This window comes from Erpetoichthys calabaricus, chromosome 6 (genome assembly GCF_900747795.2).
Source record: "Erpetoichthys calabaricus chromosome 6, fErpCal1.3, whole genome shotgun sequence".
Classification (NCBI taxonomy): domain Eukaryota; kingdom Metazoa; phylum Chordata; class Cladistia; order Polypteriformes; family Polypteridae; genus Erpetoichthys; species Erpetoichthys calabaricus.
The window spans coordinates 41,100,648-41,124,647 of NC_041399.2; the positions used below are offsets into that span (position 1 = coordinate 41,100,648).

Below are 24,000 nucleotides of genomic sequence, written 5' to 3' on the forward strand. Positions count from 1 at the left end.
GTTTGAGTTTGAATCCTGTCATTTTACAGACTATCCTTAATAACAAGTATTATCGGAGAGGAAGAACTTGCTGCCAGTGCTGTCAAACCCCAAATTAAACTAATGTTAACCATCACATTACCTTTCCTGGCAGCACTGAGCACAAAGCATGAACCTAACCTGGTTGGGAATGTGTCAATCAGAAACCTCAAGGGACTCTCCAATGAAATTCAGCTATTCTCTGTTGTAACTATGTACCCTTAATAACACGCAAGACGATGGAGCAGTATTTATCAACCTAGCATTAAACATTACACTTAAAGACAACCACTACCTTGAACCTTATGTCACAAGGTTTCTATCAGAATAAATTCAGAACCATGGCAATGAAGAAGGGAGTGCTTATCCTGAGTGCTTTGTCTCAGGGCTGAACTCTCAAGGCATTGGATGTAAATATGGTAGTTATAGTGGGTGAGCAGTTGTTCTTCAGCTGAGCATTGGACTTTAAGATCAATCACCCTACTGCTGAAACATGTCAGCCCTGGTGCAGTATATAATACCATTATCATATGGAAGTACATTACTTTCAAGATCAACATCAGGGCAACATGTATGGAAAGTGCCCTTTTTTACATGGGTGTTATACACCCACAATCTCGTTTGTTTCAAAGGAATTTCATGATCAATTGATTTAACCAGTGAAGTAGTACTGACAGAAGGTACAAGACATAAATATGACAGAATTGGCCTATGTACACCAGTGAGCTCCTTCAGTGCTGACCTTTAGAAGAGCAGGACCAATTCAGTGCATCCCCTAAAACTGTAGGTCAGCTGAGGGCCTGTTTGGAGGCAAGTAGCTTGGAATGAGTACATGTCCCATCAACGACATACATAGCTGTAACTCTGTTTAGACAGGCATGAAGTCAGTATTCAACAAGACACTGTAGTCTGTGTATTAGATCAGCTTTGCGATCAAATAACCTGCTTATTAAATATTACTCTTTTATGTAATATATATACTTTATTTGTACTTTTCTATATTATTACAACTAAAAAGAAGCCCATTTAGTAAAACAGGCACAATGGTATGATGTTAGAATAGGATGAAAATATAAGTAAAAACAACAGGAAAAGGAATATTTAGTTATTGTGACATTAGGATTGCAGGATAGATTGTTTCTATTAAAGGCATACTCATTTGATACAGCAGAAATAATGCCTATGTTATTGGAAGTGTCAAGTGAAAATTTCTTCATAGTATACTTAATTGCCATTGTAATTAATCCAGTTTATGGACAGGGGTTTTATAAAAAAATCTGTAGTATGTACTGTAGATATTAAAGACTAAAGATTTTTTGTATACAATATTTTTGGTAAACTGGCTTTTTTTATCCATTAGCTGGATGTAATGCAACTGCACAATGGTAAATCACATCATTAATCTAAAACAATATAGTCAAATACCTGGTGGAGACACAATGTTGGTACCCATAGATGAAAATGCTAAGGAGCTTCTGATTGATATTATGTTCTCCATAACATTTTTGAATATATATGGAGTCCAGTCAGATGAAATTGTCTGTTCATTGTGCTTCTTGCTATCTTTGTTCATTGGACTTTCTAGCCATTACATTCTGATTTTTTTGTGCTTCTTGCTTTTTCTGCTCATTTGACATTCTAGCTCTTCTTTCTTTCTTTTTCTAATTTTGCCCTTTGCCTTTTAACTTCTTTCTTAAGTTCTAAAAGCTTTTCATCAAAAGACCAATTCATTTTAGGTTTTATTAATAACTGAGGGGATTCATTCAAAGTAACAACTTTTTAAAACATATTGCTGTGGATGCCAGATGTCAGCTGCAATGTTACACCTGAACACAGACAGATGCAAGAAAGTTGCTAAGTTATGACTTAGTAAAAGAGACTCTGTGGATGGTATATGACATGAGTGGTGTTGATACATATAAATGCTGACGTTACACCCAGGCACGGACATATACAGGAAGGTTTGCTATGTTATGCCCGGGCACAGACAGTTGCCAGATGGCTTAGTATGTAATGCCTGGCCATGAACAGACACCAGACAGATGGAGTTATGCAGGATGTTTTGTTGTTTTATATCAAAGAACTAGCTGTGCTACCTGTCCAAGACAGGATGAAATTTAACTGTTTTATATGAAAGAACTAGCTGTGCTTGCTACCTGTCATTTGTAGTACACCATTTACTGGAATGTATTTTTAATTGCATGAAATAATGAAATGCTTTTCATATGTAATTTCAACAGATGGTGCATCGCAAACTTTTGTAGTAATAAAATTCATTACTACACATATTTGTGATGCATCATCTTTTGGAATGACTAATGCAATGCATATGTATGCTATATGCAAATTGGTTCAGGATTTATAAAAGCAGCATTAATGTTTGTGATTTTGGAGTGACATATGCATGCATTTTACCACTACAAATGTTGGTGACACCCAATCTGTTGGAATGACAGTGACATACCAACAAGACTGCAAATTTTGTGCATCAAGTAAAGCAACTCCATGTTTAGTTTTTTGTGTAAATTACTCCTAGACCCCACCCTGACTCATCCCATAATTGTGCATATTTGAATATGCAAATCAATATAAATAGCTCCTTCTGTTCAGTGTTTTGTTAAAAGACAATGGCAAAAGCATGTGGAAAAAAAGGAGAATTTCAGCAAATGCGAAGTGCAGTCAAGAAAAAACATTATTTGTTGGCTTAAGCAGTGGTATAAGCAACAAAAGGAAGTTGATCAAGTGATACTGAGTGGCGCAGACACTCATAAGTTCAAGTTCAAAAAGTCACACAGTGCCCAAAATAAAAAAGTGGTCAGATATCAAAGTCGACACGAAAAGTGAGTTGCAGCCCACCGTCTGTTTATTCTGTTTCAGGAAATATTACAAACGCTGACCTCTGTGCCGAAGACATTAATCCACACGGTGATGGTGATGCTGTGCCCAGCACATCTTTGGGCTCTGGCTGCACACATACGTCTGCCGCAGAAACTGCTAGGCAACCATCTAGCTGTGTGCTGACGGACGCTGTTCTGGAGTCACAAAATGCAATAGTGGATGCTATTAGAGATGTGGCCAATGAACTAAGGAATATAAGGGCTATACTATGTGATACTGACCAGAAATTAAATGAATTGTTTAAAAAATAAATGATACATTTGATTACCTGTTTTTACATTCTGCTAATTACATTCAAACAAAATTGTAACGCTTTCCGATTTGGCCGATCATTAAGTGGATCAGGGTTAGGTTCATCATACCGCATCTCTTCAGGTACGGGTAAGCCACGAATGTGGGCCACATTATGCAGCATGCTACATGCTTGTACAATGAGACACACTTTCTGTGGATTATAGAGCTGCTCATTAATAGAGTGGAAATTCATTCTATTTACATTAGCAAATTCATTCTCTGAAGGCACCTTCATTGTGTGCATTGATGCTCAACGCCACAACGGATAGATTCTCTGCTCTTTACATGGTTCTTTGAGGTGACTTGATATCTTTAAAAGGACTGCTTGCCTGTTTCCCAGTTTCAACCACAGTGTAAGGAAATCTTATATACCTTGATAACAAATGGATAATGCAATCCCATACAACTGGCATTGCACGACTCAGTGATGCCTGTGAAATACATGATCGGTCAGCAAATTCACATTGAAAGGCTCCTATAGCTAAAAACGCAAGAGTGAACAGAACTTGCAAAGGAGCAGGTAGAGCACAATTCTTAAAAGTCTGCCTTTGTAAAGCTGGTGTCAGTTCAGCACACAGCTCCAAGAGGATAGCTCTTGGAAATCAAAATCGACTTAGAAGCCTGTCATCATCATCTGTAAATATGCGCCCTCTTCTAATTCTTCCTTTAGCGATGACTTCTAGCAATGCTAAGGAAGCTATGGTAGTTGGAACAGTTTGGTCATTCCGTGTACCATTAAATTGTTACAGAATGATTACAATCAACTGAATTAAATGTGTAAACCATATGCAATTAATTTTGGTATATTTAATAAATCCTGTGTCATGGATGTGAATATGAAAAAGAAGGGAAAAAACACAGAAATAGTGGTACCGCTTTGATAATGGGTGCCGCCAGTTTGCAAAACCGAGTAGAAAAGTGTGTACGCAAGGTGAGAATCAGTGTTATTAGCATGGTTGCATGCATTTACACTTAGTGGAAAACCTGGTGTAACTATGAGGATTACAAAAGAGAGATGCTACATGATAACACCACAGCTCCCAAGGAGCAGGAACATATTTGCAAATATGTTATAAATATGGACAAACCCTGAATGGAGAACGACATGAAGACAGTTATACTCACACACTGAATGCATAATAACCACATCATAACCAAACAAGCCTGGAGAACTGAACAATCTCCTCTTGCTTGCCATAAAAACATTAATAGTTATACCCCACATTTTGCTCTTAGCCAAGTTTCATTACAATACGTAGAAATATTATGGGCAATTACAGAGTATATGCAATTCCAGTCAGCCTAGAACTATTAAACTCCATAATTTTCTTTGACTTTCTGACAGCTCAAAGCAAGGGATTTCATTCTTTGCTGAGCCTCATCAAATCCAATCACCACAGCAAAAATACATCGAAAACAGAAACAACCAAACATGGCCTACTAGAAGGATAGAAGAACACATGTCAGTATGTTTTTTGTGATTGCTGCTCATATTTTCAAGCTTTTGTGTAGTCCTGTATGTTTCTTCATCAAATGGACATCTCCTGTTTTGCTTTTGGTCAAACTGGCACCACCAACCAAGAAATTTTAGATCTCTGCCAAACTACTGAAGAAAAACGGCAGTATAAATAAAAAGGTACACTAATAATAATACATTCTGGAAATGAATATTGGCATTTAAGCACATTTTAGCTAGTTCACATTTCATTTTGGTTTTGTCAAATTGTATTACACAATGAGAAAAGTAAGACATGTCATTAGAAACACATGGATTTTAAACTACAGGTAGAAGTAAAGGCAAAAAGTTGATAAAAAAAATCAATGAATCCCAAAGCTGAACCTTCATCCATTCTTTCATTACCCAGTCTGCTTAACCCAATTCATTACCCCCAGTGGGGTATGGACCATCTACTAAAGGAAGAATTAGTTCACTTAAGGGGATTGATATTCATTTGGGGTCAATTTAGAGTCTTAAACAAACCTAAAGTGCAAAAATTTAGGATTTGGGAAGAATGAAGAAGCACTGAGTGGCAAGCACATGCAAGCATTATAAGACTGTGAACACTCCACATGGAAGAAAGCTGGGCATGGGATTCAAACACAGGTAGCTGGGTATATGAGATGACAGCATTAGCATGGCACAAACAAGGTTAAATCAAATGCAAGCCTCACAGATTTTGTCCCATAACATCAACATTACTAAAACTTTCCAAAGTGTTTAATACATTTATAACCTGCAATTGTATTTATTTTAAATTTGATTACATTTAAATTATTTTGCTTGGACATGTGAACCTCTTTAGACTCACCTTGCAGCATCACACTTTAATAAAAAGAAAAACGTCTGGGAAAGTTCTTGGTAAGCCAGACTTATTACCTGCACTCTATCACTGGTCTTCTAGGGCATTGCCTATAAATACTTGTTCTGGTTTGATCCTGATTTACCTTTACCAGATGACTCATTGGAGCTGCTGAATTGAGCCTCCTCCTCATCCTCTTCCTCAATGCAGTCAATAGGTATCTCCAGAATCTTCGACTTTCTTGAGTTAATCTTTGCTTTTCCATACGGCTTTGACATAACTTCGTGATCTGTTCCTTTCATATTTGTCTGTCAAAAGGAAATGATTTACATGGCAAATTTGCAATTTGAAGGTATTTTCTAAATTTATTTTTAAAATACAGTTTATTGCAGTTTTGTAGATGAATACAGTTTCACTTAGGCAAAAGTCTAAACCATTGTTTTGCTGGCCAAATTCTTACAGATTAAATGCAACAATTGAGTAAAATATGCCCTCTACACTTGTCTTGTTGACAATCTTCACCTGTCGTACATTTATTCAATGAATGCTAATAGCTTTATCCATTCATTAATTTTTCAATCTATTCAGTCTAAACTCAGGGTTACTTGGAGACAGAGGCTATCTTGACAACCCTAGGTGTCAGGAAAGTTCCAAACTCAAAGAATGTGAAGATGATATTAATTTTCAAAATGAATAAAACAAAATGTTCTCAATATTCTTCCAGAAATAAAATATTTTGATAGTCCTTAACATAAAGTAACAACAGTTGCTGGCAACAATGTCCATTACCAGTTGTCTGTTGTGGAGACTGGCTCGGAGACAGACAGGCAGACACGCTCATGTCACCCAACACACGTTTATTTATACTACTATTTACAAAGTCCAAGTGCCACAAACCCCAATCTTCCCCAAAGTCCAGGCCAACCACTCTTCCTCTTCGGACCACCTCCTTCTCTCTTTCTAGCGCCTTGTCCTGCTTCCACCCGACTCCAGCCTCGAATGAAGGGAGGCGGCCCCTTTTATCTGTACCCGGATGTGTTCCAGGTGTGCACCGGCAATCCCGTGGACACGCCCCAGTGTGGCAGAAATGCCGGCTGTCCTCCCGGAAGCACTCCGGGTGTTCCCTCTCTTCTTCCCCCCAGCACTTCCTGGTGTGGCGGAAGTACTGGGGTCCAGGGTCCTTCAGGCAGGGGGACGCTCCCTGGAGGTGACCACGGGCCCCTACAGGGTTTGGCTTCCAAGCCCTGTACCCATGGCCCCCAATACAACCAGGGCGGTCGCGGTCTGGAGGAGGAATGAGCCCTCCTCCTTTCTTCCTGGGCGTCCCGGCTGGGCATGAGCCCCGTCTGGGTGCCACACTGTATTGGTTATGAAGCTCCCTCATGGACTGTTAACAACGGCCTTGCACAGAACTCAGCAAACAAACATTTGGATTAAAAAATAATAATAATTTGTAGTATGCAGTTAAGTAAAGCACTTGTAGTTGTTATTAGGATCTTTTGACAATGTTTTTTTGACTTGAGTTTGAACAACGTTTTGTCTTTTGTTGCTGGCATTTTAAAAAATCTCTGTTTAACTTACAGAAATCTCACAAAGACAAGGGAAGAAAATGCAAACTCCACACAAACAGCAGAGCAAATCACTAAGAACTCAACATTGCCAAGTCTGAATACTGTTTTCAAACTTCCTTACTATTAAGCATTAACACTTGTATGCCACAAAATAGTGCATTTAGAGAGAAAAAGTCATAGTTAATTGTACTGTATAAAACTAACAATATTCAGACTCTGAAAACACAGAAGCAAGGCAGGAAGTAGTAGGGAGTAGTACTATCCTAGTAGTTTAACAAAAAATAAGCTATTCAACAATTGCTGAGTAATGGGCCCCCAGCTGCACATATAAAATAGGAAATCTTGAGAATCGACACAGGAATGCCTACAATGGACACTGAGTAAATGTAAGGAAATAAACCAAAACCAACACAAAACATACAATAACAAAAATACAATAACAATTTTACTCCAGTTATGATGGAGACCCTGACCCTGAAAAAGTCTTATAGAAAAATATTCATAGAGAACTCTGGCATATACAGATACAATACACTGTACAAGTAATCATTAGAGCGCCGATGCTATGTTTCTGTTATTGATAATTCAAACAATATAATATAGTATATGTGACAAAACCTAACATTCTCAGGCCTGGAGCCAATTCCAACACCATCAGGCAAAAAAGTCATGAACCAAGTCTAGACAGAGCACCAGTCCATCACAGAAGCTACACGCAAACAGTTTCAAGGGCTAATTTAGACTTACAAGTTAACCTAACATGTAAAAGTTTGGGATGTGAAAGGAAAAATGAAGTATGGTATGCATAGAAAAAACAGACACAAAGACAGCATGTAAACCCCACTCATAATATACGTATTATAACCATAGACTAAAAATCACCTTTTCATGGTTGCTGCCTGAACACTATACTCTTTAGGGTATGATATTTACTATGCTATTTGCCTTACACTTTCCTTTCAGAATGAATTTTTTGCTGCCTTTAGAGTCAATGTCGACTATTATGATAAGTGGAGCTTAGAGAAGCCTATTGTGATCGTATTTGGTATGAAATGCACTGCATAAAATAAATCATGGTGAATTTATGCATTTGAACTGTCACCTTCGAAGTCCTTGGAACTATAAAATCACATCCTTGTCCTTACCTTCCTTTCCACCTTATCAATACATATTATTTAATGGGTTCAGTCTCTTGCATCTACAATAGCCCAGACCCAGAAAAAGTATGATATTTACCTGTGGGTGGTCATTTGCACAGCACATAATATTTGAATTCTCGACTATGAAAATGCAAGCCAATTTCTAACAGGTAAAACACTGAAGTATATCTGTGGACTCCCCCAAGGCAAACTTCCTCAAAGAAAACTGCCCAGTTCTGTTGTTGAAGCAGACAATCTGCCATTTTTAAAAAGCCAACAAGATGAGATCTTGCGGCAGTTGAACTGATAATCTACTTAAACTACTTTGATAGACTAAACTGGTTCTCCTTGTTTGCAAACTTTCCTGCTGTATTAGAGCAGTATTCTGTTCTGGCATAAAATGTCTGTTAGCCTTGAATGTGAATGTATTCTCTTTAAACAGAAGCACTGTGATACTGTGACAATTATTAATTAAAATAGAATTAAATCATATATTCAATATTCTAACTTGTACAAATCACATTATATCATCTGAGCCCAATGCAGTCGAGTACTTAGGGGCATTTAATTAAGCCGTCAAAAGTAAAACAATGGCCCTGAAGAGAATAGCAAAACCTAATTCAATCCTAGTACTACTATTAATTAAATTTTTTTTTAATAAAAACTAACATTTCAGATAGCTAAAAATAACCTAATGTTCCATAAATGATTGCCTAACAGGTCCAAAGGGACTATTACATGACTTGTCAGGATTAGCTTCAGTGTATACCTAGTTATCTGTATCTGAAAGACAGACTACTAGCAGTGGGCAACTCAATTTCAAAAGCTGCCAAATCCAGTTGTCACCCAAATACACAGATAGTATTTAAATCCCCAGCTAACATAAGAAAAAGAAGGATAAAGACTGCGCTCTCTGTATCACCAGAAAGCATGTGCACTTTTCAGAATCACTGGCTAGGTTAAACAAATATGCTAAGTAGAGATCAAAACAATCCTTTGATCTGAAGCCGAGTTTCCAGTCAAAATCACTTGGCTGTTGTGGTAAATAACTTCAGTAAATCTATATAGTTTGCCTCCAGGTAATACCCACAATGCTAGAAATACAAAATGGTGGGTGGGGGAGGGTATATACACACACGCACACACACACACATTAAACATAAATATTCAAATAAAATGTTAAATTGTATACAGTACTATGCATTTTCTCTGCTTCCAATTCATCTGCTTTTCAGGAAAGTCAGAGTTTTAATGACCCTGGTTAGGAGTGTTGGACTCCTGGACACCTAAATTAATAATGGACATAATCAAGACCTCTTTTTAATGCTGGAGGCTACTTTCAGTGAACCTGACAACTTTTAATAACTTCCCACCAATTCTGATTCATGCCTCAAAGAAACGTGTTATCTCCCAGAATCTATACTAATTAGGTGATACTCTTTAGTGATAGATGAACAACAGTATGCTGTCCTTTAAAACAAACAAAAAAAGAGCAATCTGGAAAGGTCCTACCTCCAGTATCCTGGCAAGGTCACATACGGTAAAATATTTTGCCACAAAAGAGGCTCCAAGAGTCAAAATGCAGGAGCTATGCAACTTGCTGACTAACTTTGCTCTCTGTTTTGACCAGCTACACAAAGAAAAATGCTGTCTATTCAAAACACACTGTAAAACTCTTTTGACAAAAGAAGACCATGAACAAATGATGCCATGGTCCTGAGCTGCAGTCATTATCCCACGGAGCATGGGACTGGCTGACACCGCTACCAGCCACTGCAGGGCACTTTTGTGTAACTCTCAAGTCTTCCAGAAAACTTTATTTTGTTTAAGTTGGGACACTGATCTTTTCTTTACTTGAGCTGTCAGATCTTATTGTTTTACCTCAGGATTTAATATAATATAAATCATTCAAGATGGCTAAATGTAATTTAGAGTCATGTGCAGGACACAGCTGATTCCAGCAACACTGGGTGCAAGGCAGGAATGAACTATGGATGCATTTATTTTCCTAATCAACACAGATAGCATCACAGAAAGTAAGACTATAAAACACTGGTTGGGCTGTCACTGAAGAATAATCCATCCACCTATTCATCCACTAACACAACCTGCTCCCTCCAATTTTGGTGTCACAAGAAGTAACAACCTATCTTCAAAGTACAAGCAGCAAATACAAAACTAATCCTAGACTATTGTAGTACACCCACCCACCCATTTATGAAGCATTTTAAATCTAATTTTCAGGTCTAGAAAGCCATGGCCTATCCAGCAGCACTCGGCCCTAACCAATCCTGGATGAGAAATCTAGTTCAATGAAGTTTAATATTCATCAATCCATTAATATACAGAATCGGTTTAACACATTTTTGGAATGCAAAAGAGCCAGACCCTAACCTTGAAGAATTCAGCACAAGTCAGGTGTTATTTCTGAATAAGCTACAGAGTACACTGTGATATAATGAACAGTTTATGCATAATGGTAGGTTTTATGATGTTGTGGCTAATGTACTGGACTTTAATTGTCAAGCTGGCAATTTCATTTCCTGCCTCCTACTGGCTGTGTGACCCTGAACAAATTACTTAAACGGCCTGTGCTCCAATTGCACAAAACTGTAATACAAGTGGGCCTCAGGATACAAACAAGTCCTGTTTCTGTGAACCTTTGTGACATGGTTTTCTAAGTTGGAACGTGCGCTGCAGATGTTCAATAATGAAAAATTCAGTAAAAATGCACAATACTTTATTACTTGTTTAACAGGAAAACATTTCAAGATTTATTAATTAATTGACAGTAAAGCAATATTACCATAGCTTAAATGACAAAACACAAAAACCTGAAACTAATTTAAACTAAACTTAAACACAGGCATGTTTAACCATGGGTACATTATGCTTAAAAACTTTTTAGGTTTTGATAGTAATACAGTACCTCATGGATTTGGAAAAGGCAAAAATAATGATGTGGAAATCTACCACTAACTGACAATGTATCTCTCAGAGGGATTACTCAGGGTGTCACCTCCCCCTCTCATATAGCCCCTGGAAAGGCACGGCTGTGAAGCGCACTTTGAATGCTACTAATTAAAAACAGTAGGTTCTACTTCTCATTTAAATAGCCAGCAGCCAATCTAGCTGGTTACCTGTAATGGAGTTTATTGCACGACTGTGTGCACTGCTGGTTAGATACAACTATCGGTGACATATGTGTAAGAAAATACAAAAATGACTGAAAACAGTGAATAACCACTGACTACTGTACTATATTTCAACATTAGTGAAGGCTGTTATGTATTCATTTAAAATCAATTCTGTGTCAAAACTAGAAAAAATTTTGGAGTATTATGTACTCAATTGTATTTGCAGATTTTGTGTAAGTTGAAACCTACCTGTAACTACTGATTTTGTAAGTCATCTTGTCTGTGCATTTCTGAAAAACATTTCTGCTATTTAAATTGAAATTATTTTCTGTTTCCAAACTTTGCTTGATCCTACTTTAAAAGACTAAGATGAAAGGATGCAGTTGCTACATGTATTTCTTTAAACAGCACTATTGTAAAACTATTACAACTATAGTCACAACAGAATAATAAAAATAAATAAAAATCTTACGTTAAAGGAGTAATTACCAAAACTTGAGTCCACAATACTTTTTACTGTATTTTTCTCACTGAATATCCAAAAATATTTTGAAAACAAAATATACACTTCCTGCCTTTAAATTAATATGAGCAATGGCATTAACAATGAGCAATAATATTTGTCATTCTATGGGACACTGTCTGTGAAAAACACACTTCTTGTACCCCATTAGGCAAGGTTCAAGAATCCTTTCAGATAGCATCCACAAACTATTTGTTTAATGGTAGATACTAGCACATACTAAAATATGATGAATTAGCTCCATGTGGTCTTCAGGACAAAAACAACCCAAAGACTCCCTAGCAGTTTTACTATATTCGTGTACTTGGAGAGACAGCAGCTAACTCTTAAGAATTACCCAGTGCAGAGGCCAGTGCTACCTTACTGGCGATACCATATCTTAGCCATATCTCTTGTATACAAGTCCTATTAATCATTGTCTTGAGAAACTACCTCCACTTAGACAATGTTTTTAGTGAAAACTTCAAGCCTTGCCCTCCGTTGCTGAGGTGTTTATACTTGCATTTTGTTGAGCCACAGCATTTGCTTCATTTCGACATTGTGTCTCTTCATCTGTGTCATTAACACAACGTCGTTGTTGCGCGGTTGAGCATGAGCAGAGCGGACTGTTCCATACACACACAAATCTTTTGTTTATATATGTCTAATATGCAGTAAGTTTAACTAAGGAGGTGCGGTACATTGAATCTTAAATAACGAATTACATGAATTACAATGACTGCTGAAGGTCTGTGCATCGGAGCTGGGGGGTCCTCTACAGCACATCTTCGACCTGAGCCTGGAACAGGGGAGAGTCCCGAGGCTTTGGAAAACATCTTGCATCACCCCAGTCCCAAAGGTATCACGTCCTAGTAAGCTGAATGACTTCCGGCCTGTTGCTCAGACATCACATGTGATGAAGACCATGGAGAGGCTGCTGCTTCACCACCTGAGACCACAGGTTCAACACGCCCTCGACCCTCTGCAGTTTGCATATCAGGAGAAGGTGGGAGCGGAGGATGCCATCATCTACTGTATATGCTACATCGATCCCTCTCCCACTTGGACAGAGGCAGTGGTGCTGTAAGAATTATGTTTCTAGACTTCTCTAGCGCCTTCAACACAATCCAACCTCTGCTCCTTAGGGACAAGCTGACAGAGATGGGAGTAGATTCATACCTAGTAGCATGGATCGTGGACTATCTTAAAGACAGACCTCAGTATGTGCGTCTTGGGAACTGCACGTCTGACATTGTGGTCAGCAACATAGGAGCGCCACAAGGGACTGTACTTTCTCCAGTCCTGTTCAGCCGATATACATCGGACTTCCAATACAACTCAGAGTCCTGCCACATGTAAAAGTTCGCTGATGACACTGCTATCGTGGGCTGCATCAGGAGTGGGCAGGAGGAGGAGTATAGGGACCTAATCAATGACTTTGTTAAATGGTGCAACTGAAACCACCTACACCTGAACACCAGCAAAACCAAGGAGCTGGTGGTGGATTTTAGGAGGCCCAGACCCCTTATGGACCCCGTGATCATCAGAGGTGACTGTGTGCAGATGGTGCAGACCTATAAATACTTGGGAGTAAAGCTGGATGATAAATGAGACTGGACTGCCAATACTGATGCTCTGTGTAAGAAAGGACAGAGCCGGTTATACTTCCTTAGAAGGCTGGCGTCCTTCAACATCTGCAATAAGATGCTGCAGATGTTCTATCAGACGGTTGTGGCGAGCGCCCTCTTCTACGCGGTGGTGTGCTGGGGAGGCAGCATTAAGAAGAAAGACGCCTCACGCCTGGACTAACTGGTGAGGAGGGCAGGCTCTATTGTTGGCATGGAGCTGGACAGTTTGACATCTGTGGCAGAGAGACGAGCACTCAGCAGGCTCCTATCAATTATGGAAAATCCACTGCATCCACTAAACAGTGTCATCTCCAGACAGAAGAGCAGCTTCAGCGACAGACTGCTGTCACTGTCCTGCTCCACTGACAGACTGAGAAGATCGTTCCTCCCCCAAACTATGTGAATCTTCAATTCCACCCGGGGGGGTAAACATTAACATTATACAAAGATATTGTCTGTTTTTTACCTGCATTATTATCAATCTTTAAATTAATATTGTTTTTTGTATCAGTAAGGTGCTATCTATCTATCTATCTATCTATCTATCTATCTATCTATCTATCTATCTATCTATCTATCTATCTATCTATCTATCTATCTATCTATCTATCTATCTATCTATCTATCTATCTATCTACAGATATAAATGCATCAGGCTTAATACTGTTGAACATTTAAAAATACTGCTAAGAATACAGTTTTTTAATTTGGTCTTTTTATAATTTATTAATAGCACAATTATTAAAAAGATTACAATTAACACTGAATTACTTTTAAATTTTAGTTACTAATAACTACGTTTTTCTTTGTTTTCCTTTTACAGTGGCCTATGGTGGCACTCTTTGCAACCTCGAGGTAAAGTATAAAGTATTCTGAACCTTTGATACTGGAAGGAATAAAGGGTACTACTACTACAATGACAACTACTAAATCAAATCTTTCCAGACGTTTCATCATATGTAGTCAATAATTAAAAACTATCACATTTCAGTACTGCAGACTGCTCATGTGGAGCTGGTTGGTCTTTTGGCCATAGAACCCCTAGAGGTTTATTTAATCCATTTTTCGTGCTGGTTGAACTCTACTTTCCTTTCCTCCCAGGATATCTGGCCATAACTATCTGAACTCAACCTACATTCACTTTCACTCTATTCTTCTGTTTCTACCTGCTATTATTTTTTCATTTAAGGACTTTGAGCTACACTTTTGTATGTGATATAATATCATAGAAGGCGTGCCTGGGCTGGCAAGGGTCCCAGTCCATTACCTAGTTTGGAGGCCAGAAGAAAGAACAGAGAGGACACCTCCTGTCTTTGCCATAATGTTGGCATGAGGAGCCAGCAATTTGTGGAGTGTGTTAGCAGCCCGGCAGGGGTGGAGAGAGGATCCTTACCAGGCAACAGTGGCGTAGCTGGGAGGGGCAAGGGGGGACATCTGTCCCCGGGCGCAGCATCCAGGGGGCGCCAAATTGATGTTACAAACAGGCAAACAGGAGGGGGTGCGAAATCTTCAGTTGTCCCCGGGCGCTGAAAACCCTAGCTATGCCTCTGCCAGGCAAGGGGGTAAAAAGTAATGGTGCGATTGGGAAGGACTTCATATGCCAGATGGCAGCTTTCCTGGGCCTCAGTATTCAAATGGATACCCACAGGGCATGCTGGAAACTGAAGTGCCATGAAGGAGCTCTGTTGGGTTCCATGGGTGCCACCAGGGGGTGCTGTGTAGATTTATGATCCCTGCTCATCAGGGAGTTCCTCTTGACCTGGACAGCCTAAACAGAAGCAGCCATTTGTCTACCTATTTAATTCAGGGTCACTAGGGGCCTGAAATCTATCCTGGCCAAATTAGGCATAAGATAGAAACTAACCCCAAACAGGGTACCAGTCCTCCACAAAGAACACTCACACACTCACATTTACTCGTAAGTCTCAGTTTACCATCTACAGTCATTCTGGATTCTAACCTACTCTTTTGCTTTGTGCCTGATGATGCCAAAATAGTCTGTCACCCTCATGCCCCTGCACCAAAATTAGCAGGTTTGATGATGGATAGAACTGAAAGTAAGCAATGATAACCAACACACACCACTGCTTACATAGGATCAGTTAATTTAATTTAATGGGAACTAATGTAAGCCTTGCATCAAATGGCTAATTTAAAAATGCATTCAATGCATGGTAAGGTCAGTGTCCAGAGAAAGTAAACATCTTTGTGTATAAATCTCTTACAATTCGTATAAAATATTAATTCAAAAGGTAAAACAATCCCAGATGTAGTTGTTGATGTAGGTTTCCTCTCACATCCCAAAAACATGCATATGCTGATAAACTGGTTCTGTGTGATTGAAGGTACCCCACAATGGAGTGGGACCCCTTCCTCAAGTGGTTCTGGCTTTGAAGTCAGGGAGGCATAGACAGGCTTGGGCTGACATGGAAACTTTAATGTCAGTAATGAGTTAAAGAAATGGAAGGATGATGATACTATAAGCTTTGCTTGAACATTTTTGTTTTTTATGTGGAAAAATAAAGCAAATGAGTCAACCAAAAATATGTTATCAATGAGCTAATTATACAGTATACCTTATTCTCATTACTAGACTATGAAATAACATTAAAAAATGAATGCAGAATTAATGTAGATTACATTTCCCTATATTAAAGTTTAGATTAGATTTTTACTATGTACACTATTCACAGAAGCTCCTACTCACACTTACATTTCAGCCAAAACGGTCAAAAAAAGGAAGGGGGAGAAAGATATGCAGAAGCCACACTGACATAAGATATCAAATAAATTTTACAGTATACTTATTCACTGTTTGCCTGTAAATGAAAAAATTACAGAGCACTTTTATGTCTACAAAGCAATGTAGAGTTGGATACATGAAGTTATCTAGTAGATTTATCTAAAAATGTGCGCACATTTGCAAAAACTATCCATTATTGTTATCAGAAATAAATGTAAGAATATGGGAGTGAAAAATATTCATTTGTGACTTCAGCCCTGAAATGGATTTCAAACACGTTAACATTCATAATTGATCTGTTTTGGTGCATTCAGGCAATCAATCCTTACAAAACAAGGAAAACGACAAAGGTTACCAGTTTAGTAGACATTTTCTGAAATGGCTTTATCTATTGCAAGTTACTGAAGCATCATCAGGTACAAGGCAGAAATCAAAATTATTTGAGAGTTCACTGGGATGTAGCAAAAAGTGAAACATCCATGATAAATTGTAAGGAGGTTATTGAACAGCCAATCATAATAACATGTTTATATATATATTTATATATATTATTAGGCACACTGATAAAAATAAAAATGTTTTTTTTTTTCACCTCGTGGGATACGCTTTCCAAATTTCCCACAGGTACAACACAGTCTCACTAAGCACAACAACACATGATACTTTTCTTTACTTTTCTTTTCACTTCCACTCCTCCTCAGCAAGCTTCGTCCACCTTACACCCAATTCTAGATCATTGAGTAATGTCAGCTGACCCCACACGGGTTCAGGAACAGCTGTAGCACCCCCTGGTGGTGCCCCCGGGTTCCCAACAGGGTTGCATCTAACTCCATCTCCTATGAAGCCCTGCGGGAGTCTGAGGCACTGCTACCACCCATGACAATATTATATATATATATATATATATATATATATATATACAGTATATATATATATATATATATATATATATATATATATGTATATATATATATATATATGTATATATATATATATATATATATATGTATATATATATATATATATATATATATATATATATATATATATATATATATATATATATATATATATATATATATATATATATACATATATTGTGGTCAGCAGTGGAAGGACAGAATGGAAACAGTTGAAATTTTACAATGCCTACAGGGTCATCCCTTTTAATCATCGCGAGATGAAACAAACATAATAAAAAAGTAAATGAAAAAAATGCACCAATGCACTATTCCCAATCAGGGATTCCTCCTTCTTTAAGGATTACAAGAGTCACATGCTCAGCCATGCGGCTCGTTCCGGTCTTCTGGTAAAAGACACAGAGCTTCTTTTATAGCGAAACGTCCGGAAGGGGCGGGGTTAAATGCCCTTACTGGGCAGCTTCTTGGAGCTGTGGGGGAAGAAGAACAACAGGATAAAGTCAGCGGTAGCAGCCCTCCTCTCTCAGTGGGTTATTACATACATTTCCCCGGCCCTTAGAGGAATCCTCCGATGCCCATGCGTGACAGTATATGTATATATACACACTGTATATACGTAGTTTTGTATGTGTTTATCTTTGCTAGAATTATATTATTGTCAACTATTTCAAAGAATTACTGTATATAAGTAAGAATTTTATTGTACTATGTACACATGGTAACACACTGGGATCTGATTCTGAATCTGTATATTGTCTCTTAAATAGAAAGAACACATACATATCATATCATATCATATCATATTATATTATATTATATTATATTATATTATATTATATTATATTATCCATCCATCCATCCATTTTCCAACCCGCTGAATCCGAATACAGGGTCACGGGGGTCTGCTGGAGCCAATCCCAGCCAACACAGGGCACAAGGCAGGAACCAATCCCAGGCAGGGTGCCAACCCACCGCAGGACTATATTATATTATATTATATTATATTATATTATATTATATTATATTATATTATATTATATATTATATACTGTAACTTGATGTTTAGCTGATATTGGCTGGACTCTCAGCAATGGAATGCCGAGATCTTTGGAACAGATCTTACCTCAGCTATGTACTCTCCTCCTTTGCCACCATTTAAGTGCTTTCTGTCTCTGAGCTCTCTGTCTAACATATGGCAGACATCAGGACCCTTCTGTATTCCCAAGAAACCTGGACATCATACCAATGTCATTTGACAGCATTCAAAAGAGTCCACTACAGCAAAGTCCACTCCTTCTTCAGAATAAAGTGAAAGAATAATGTCACCAACAGTATTGAGATTGTCCAGCAGGAGGATATGACCATAACAATGAACTTGATCATCCCCCATTAGGTCTGGTGAGTTACACATGCCATCAGAATATCTGGCACACAGCTTCCAAAACTCACCCTTTGCTCTGAGCTGCTGTGGGATATATACTACAAAGGAAACCCATGAAAAAAATGAATGACAAACTAAATAAAAACCTCACCCACTGTTGCAATCATACTGGTGAACTGGAATTTCTGGTGAAAGACTGACAAGGTTGAAGAAGATCTCAGATCATGGATCTGAGTGCTTCAATCAGAAAATGAAGAAAAGTAAGGCAGAAAACCTGTGTGGCTTCAATTCCAAATGTCACTACACAGCCAAAGTCCCAGATATACAAGAATGATCCAGAAAGAGATTGTTGGTCTGCTTTTTTTGTAATAACAAAAACTGATGATGATGATAAATGGGTGTCTCCACAGACTCATCACTGTCCTAAATTAGACACTACAGTAGATAATATGATGTTGGCTTACAAAGTGTATCATCCTGCATCTCTTTATCAAGCATTTATATAGTTTTTTGTATTTTACTATTTTTATACAAGCCATATTTTTACTTTAATTTTGTTATTATAACAGCTGTATAGTCAGAATTTTAAACAGCCTTTTAATGTCAAGAATGCTCACATAACTAACTCGACCAACAGGCAGGTAACAAGCAGTCTGCCTCTTAGTTGGCTGCTGGCTTGACAATGCATAAAACAAAGGTACAATGAAAAATACTTATAAAGCTCACCTGATCAATGGTATACTATTTTTGCTGTAACTGTAAAGGGGAAAAAATAGAAAATGAGTTTAGTTTAGTACAGTATGTTATTCACTGCCTGACAACTTCTACCATAGGTATGAAGTCGGGTTTGGATCCATCCTCCACACCTAATCTCTTGTCCCACCAGCTGCCTTTTTTTATTTTTTTGGCTTTTATTTTTATAGCATTTAACTGTTTAAGGATATTAAGTTTCTGCAGACGCACCACAAGTAAAAGGAAAAAATATAAATTTGAAGGGATACTCCACCCAAAAATGATATTTTTTAAATTGCCCCATGTAGTTTATAATAATGGCATAAAAAAGTATTAATGTCATGTTTTCATATAACTTTTGAGTATAGTATTCTTTAAGCCAAATTCATATAGTTTCAAATATATATTTTTGATATGAGTATTTAAATCTTAGTTTTTGGCTAATTTAACAGCCCTAATGCAGATTTGTTTATTGTATACTTAAAGTCAAAAGTGAAATTAAAAATTTTAAATAAATAACAATATTACCTTTGTGGCATCTCTCAAGCCATGTTACAATACCGTTAAGTTTAGAAAGTTCTGGAATAGAGGTAATGGTTAAGTTCTATAAAGTACCTGGAATACCATGTACAGATAAAGTTCACAGTGATTCCAGAATTTTAACAGTATGAGCTATAAGGAACAGCTAAAAGAGATGACCCTTCCCAGCTTAAGCAAACGTGATAGAAGTATATAAAATTGTAAGGGATGTAATTAGGTTGTTGCCGACAAGTTATTTAAAGCCAAATCTTTAAAATAATAGGAGCACATACATAGAAGCTGTTAAAGGTAATTTAATCAGAAATGTTGAAAAATATTTCTTCACTAAGTTGAAAAAACTTACACGCAACAAGTTATCAATAGTATAGTTGAAAGCAGTACAGGCTATAAGCTATAAGCTACAGGCTATCAATTCTCAGCTTAATGTTTTACAACAATTAGGTGAATGTTAATTAAGTCATTTTAGGTTGAATGGCTTATTTTCATTAATTGTTTTTCTATTGAAAGTGGTTTTTGTTTCTTATAATCATTCAATTAAAGGTGATCTTTACATAACAACATATTAATATTGATAAATGAGATGAGACCGTTTAGTTCATTGAGTTTGTTTGGCTAGCTAAGATAAGGCCAACAATCCATTTAGATTTAAATTTGTCTGTGGATCCCAATTTTAATGAATTTCCAAAACTCTGAATGTGGCCCATTTGAAAAAACTCAAATCGGGTTTGTGAAGCTAAAATGATCATTCCCGCTTCATTAGCCCTGCCACATATCTGATCCTTCACTAACATCTTGTGCCTGGAGTGAACAACAATAAATTAAAAAGTTTGACAATACTAGCAACTGAAGCCAAAGGAAGGTGGAATATATTCAATTTCAAGCTAATACTACTGTACTGGGACACTTTAAAGAAAAAAAGCATATTTGAAGTATTATCTTCCAGTAATCATATATTCAGTGACAATAAAAAGTATAAGGGCAAGAAAAATGCACTTTTATACCTTCATATATTTAGTTTTTCTAAAGTTTATTGATACTTTGCACTGTTGGTGTTAATTTTACAAGCCCTTGTCCTTTTGCATATGGCATTTGCTTCAGAGTTAACACAATATAAGCAGTTTGTTAAATACAACTTCTAAAAAGAAAAACTGGAAGTGCATTAAGTCTTGTAATGTAAAACTTAATCACAACATGGCTGTGTATTTCTAATGAATGGATAGCATTACTCCCATTTTTCTCCCATATCCTAAAAAAATGCACGATAGGCAACTGGTCATTCAAAATTGGCCCCATGTCAGTATGACTGAGTGCGAGGACCATGCCTTGTGCTTGATGCTGTTTGGATAGGCCCCAGATATACTGTGACACCGTGACAAGTTTTGAAAATAAATGAACGGATGAGTAGTGCTTTCTGGGGGAAAAAAGGCTTATTAACCTAAGAAAACAGCACAGACACTGCTGCTCCACCTGATTCATTTGCTCAAATCCTACACAAATTGATTGAGTGAATGCTGCATACACCCTAAATAGCACTGGCACTACTCTTAAAGATAGAGATTAAAAATACAAATGATGTGTTGAATGCACATAATGTCTTTTTAAATGAATCAAGGAAAGCAAGGCTGCTTTATGATTCCAGATTTGTTATTACTGCATGAAACTTAGTTAAAAATTCTATTTTTCTCCTGGCAAGAGATGAAACAAAGAAAAAAAAAAACCTCTGATTTTATTCAAAAGCTATAAGTAGCAGTGCATGTTGCTCATTTTTATAATTAATCTGGATAATGCGAGCCACGTAATACCCTGATCCAATGCTCAGAAATAAAAGACCTATAAAAATGAAGAGGCAATGCCCTGCATTTCAGGTTGCATCTGCATATAGAGAAAGAAAATTTGAGTTTTCATCTCATCTAACCACATTGATGCCAAAGTGTGGAACAAAAATAAATGCAAGATAAAAAACCTAAATCCTAGGTGCCTAGCCAGTGAGGTGTTGTGGCTAAGCAATCAGATGTGAATCCCTAAGTTCTTTGGTTTAATTATCCTGCCTATCTAAACTATATAAACATGTGTAGGATGATTAAGTTGACTAGATATTACAAATGAGGTCATGCAGCATGCCCAACAACCTATCAGCTCATCCATTTTCAAACCTAATCAATCCACATTCTGCTCAATAGGAATATATAATATGTGAAAATTGCTTTTCATTTAAAAAGAAATTTTAAGAGGGTGTTTACTCAGAAAGGTACTAATATACAGTGGTGACAAAATCTGGTATAAATGACTTTTTCTACATCCACAACTTCCTGAACATGTTTTACTCATGTCAAAGCTGCAAAGCTCTGGAGCTTATATTGACAGCATTGATGGTATGCTGTATCTCACAAAGCAGATTCATGCATACCAATACTAACTTATACTAGGACAAGAGTCATCAGCTAATTTGGCTTGGTGTAAACTGAAGTACAAAATGCCCATAACAACTTGTTGACAACAGGCAAATTCCACACAAACCGTGAACCCAGGTACCTGGAACCACTGCACCACTGTTCTTCCATAACTATATTATAAAATATTAATTGAATCGACTTTACATTTGAAGTTTTCAACATTACTGTTTGCAAATATATTAATCAATAATGGAGCTGCAGAAAAATGGCCTAGTGACACAGTATTTGTATCTGAATTGTTTTTTTTCCCTTGCTAATATAGTTTTTATCCCAAAAATTTGAAAGTAACTTTAATTGTAGCATCTCACTGGGTTTGTGCATGTTGAAAGTGTCCTGTGATAAATGGATACCCTCTGCTGGGTTGGCTTCTTCCATGTGTCCAGTGCTGCTTGGATAAGCTCTCTCTCCCCACAATCCTGAACTGGATTACATTGGTTCAATAAATCAGTGTCACGGCAGTTAGCATTGTTGTTTCACAGCTTCTGGATCCAAATCACAGAATAGACATTATTTGTGTTAATTTTGCAAATGCCACACCTTTCTTTAAGAACACTCTGATTTCCCTCCCACATCGTGAAGACGAGTAGGTTAGCTGTATTTCTGACTCTACATTGCACCATTCATATTGAATGCCTTCATTAATCACTTAACAAAGCAATTAACAGTAGTAATGGAATTAACTATTAATGTTATCCCAAACTTGCCCACAAAATGCAATGAAACAAGTGACAAAGACACACAACTTTTACAATAATACGACATGGTATTGACACAATTTACAAAGTGAGAAACATTCGATCTTACTATATTTATATTACAAAATTTTAGCTATGATTTCTTCTTAAAAGCCTCTTCTCTGCTTTTGTACCTCTCTTATTTAACCACACAGTTAACTAAGCAATTGGTGGTTGAGAGGGCAGTCGGTGTCTGAAAATAAGCATCACCCCAATTTAAGCAGCAGCAAATATTTAATAACTGCATATAAAATTTGTGTAATGGTTAAAATATGTAAATCCAAGGTCATACACTATACAAATGCACCCAGCAACAGTTATGTCAGTTAAGATAACACGCTTTGAGAATACAACTTATTTGTGGGCTTGAGTTCACTATAAGCAGAGTGACTGATGACTCCACATCACTCAGTCTGTGTGGATGCTCTTGAGAGAAACTGCTGTGCCAGGCCTTTACAACAGTATTTATTTCTTTAGTACATTTTCATTAAAAGAGTGTAGCACAAATTACTTTAGAAATGGAAAAGGAACATTCACAATTTGAAAAGTAAATTAAAAAAAATTAAAATAGAAGTACAGAAGTTACACACTGTATACATTGCTACAGTATTTTTGAGGCCATTGCCTTCATTTGATGCCCTGTATTCTCATTACACCTTTTTTTATTTTTGAGTTCATGGTGGATAAATCCTTCTCAGTTCCTGGTACAGACCAGAGTTGCTATTGAGCCGCACGCTGCGACTTCTCTCAATGAGAGTCGCAGTCAGGGCAGCTGATGGAACGGTTACGGATGACACTGCAGTTGTGACCCACTGGGCTGGCTACTTTGAGCAGTTGTTCAAAGCTGATTCTCCGGCTAGGATGTTGGATATCTCTGGGTCCACGGTTCTTGAAGCTGATCCTCCAATTAGCTGTGAACCTCCCAATCTCACTGAGATTGCACAGGTGGTGAACCAGCTGAGGTGGGGAAAGGCTGCAGGGATCTGTGGTATCCGGGGTGAACTTCTCCA

At 37.5% G+C, this 24,000-nt stretch overlaps 1 protein-coding gene across 4 annotated transcripts in view; it reads right to left on the reverse strand.

The window, feature by feature from the left end:
* Positions 1-24,000, reverse strand: part of st18 (ST18 C2H2C-type zinc finger transcription factor) — a 262,012-nt gene that overhangs the window by 206,664 nt on the left and 31,348 nt on the right. For all 4 annotated transcript variants that reach the window (XM_028803518.2, XM_051928741.1, XM_051928740.1 and 1 more), the window contains exon 4: positions 5,656-5,818. In XM_028803518.2, coding sequence (XP_028659351.1) covers positions 5,656-5,818 — 163 coding nt within the window. The remainder of the gene's footprint in view (positions 1-5,655; positions 5,819-24,000) is intronic.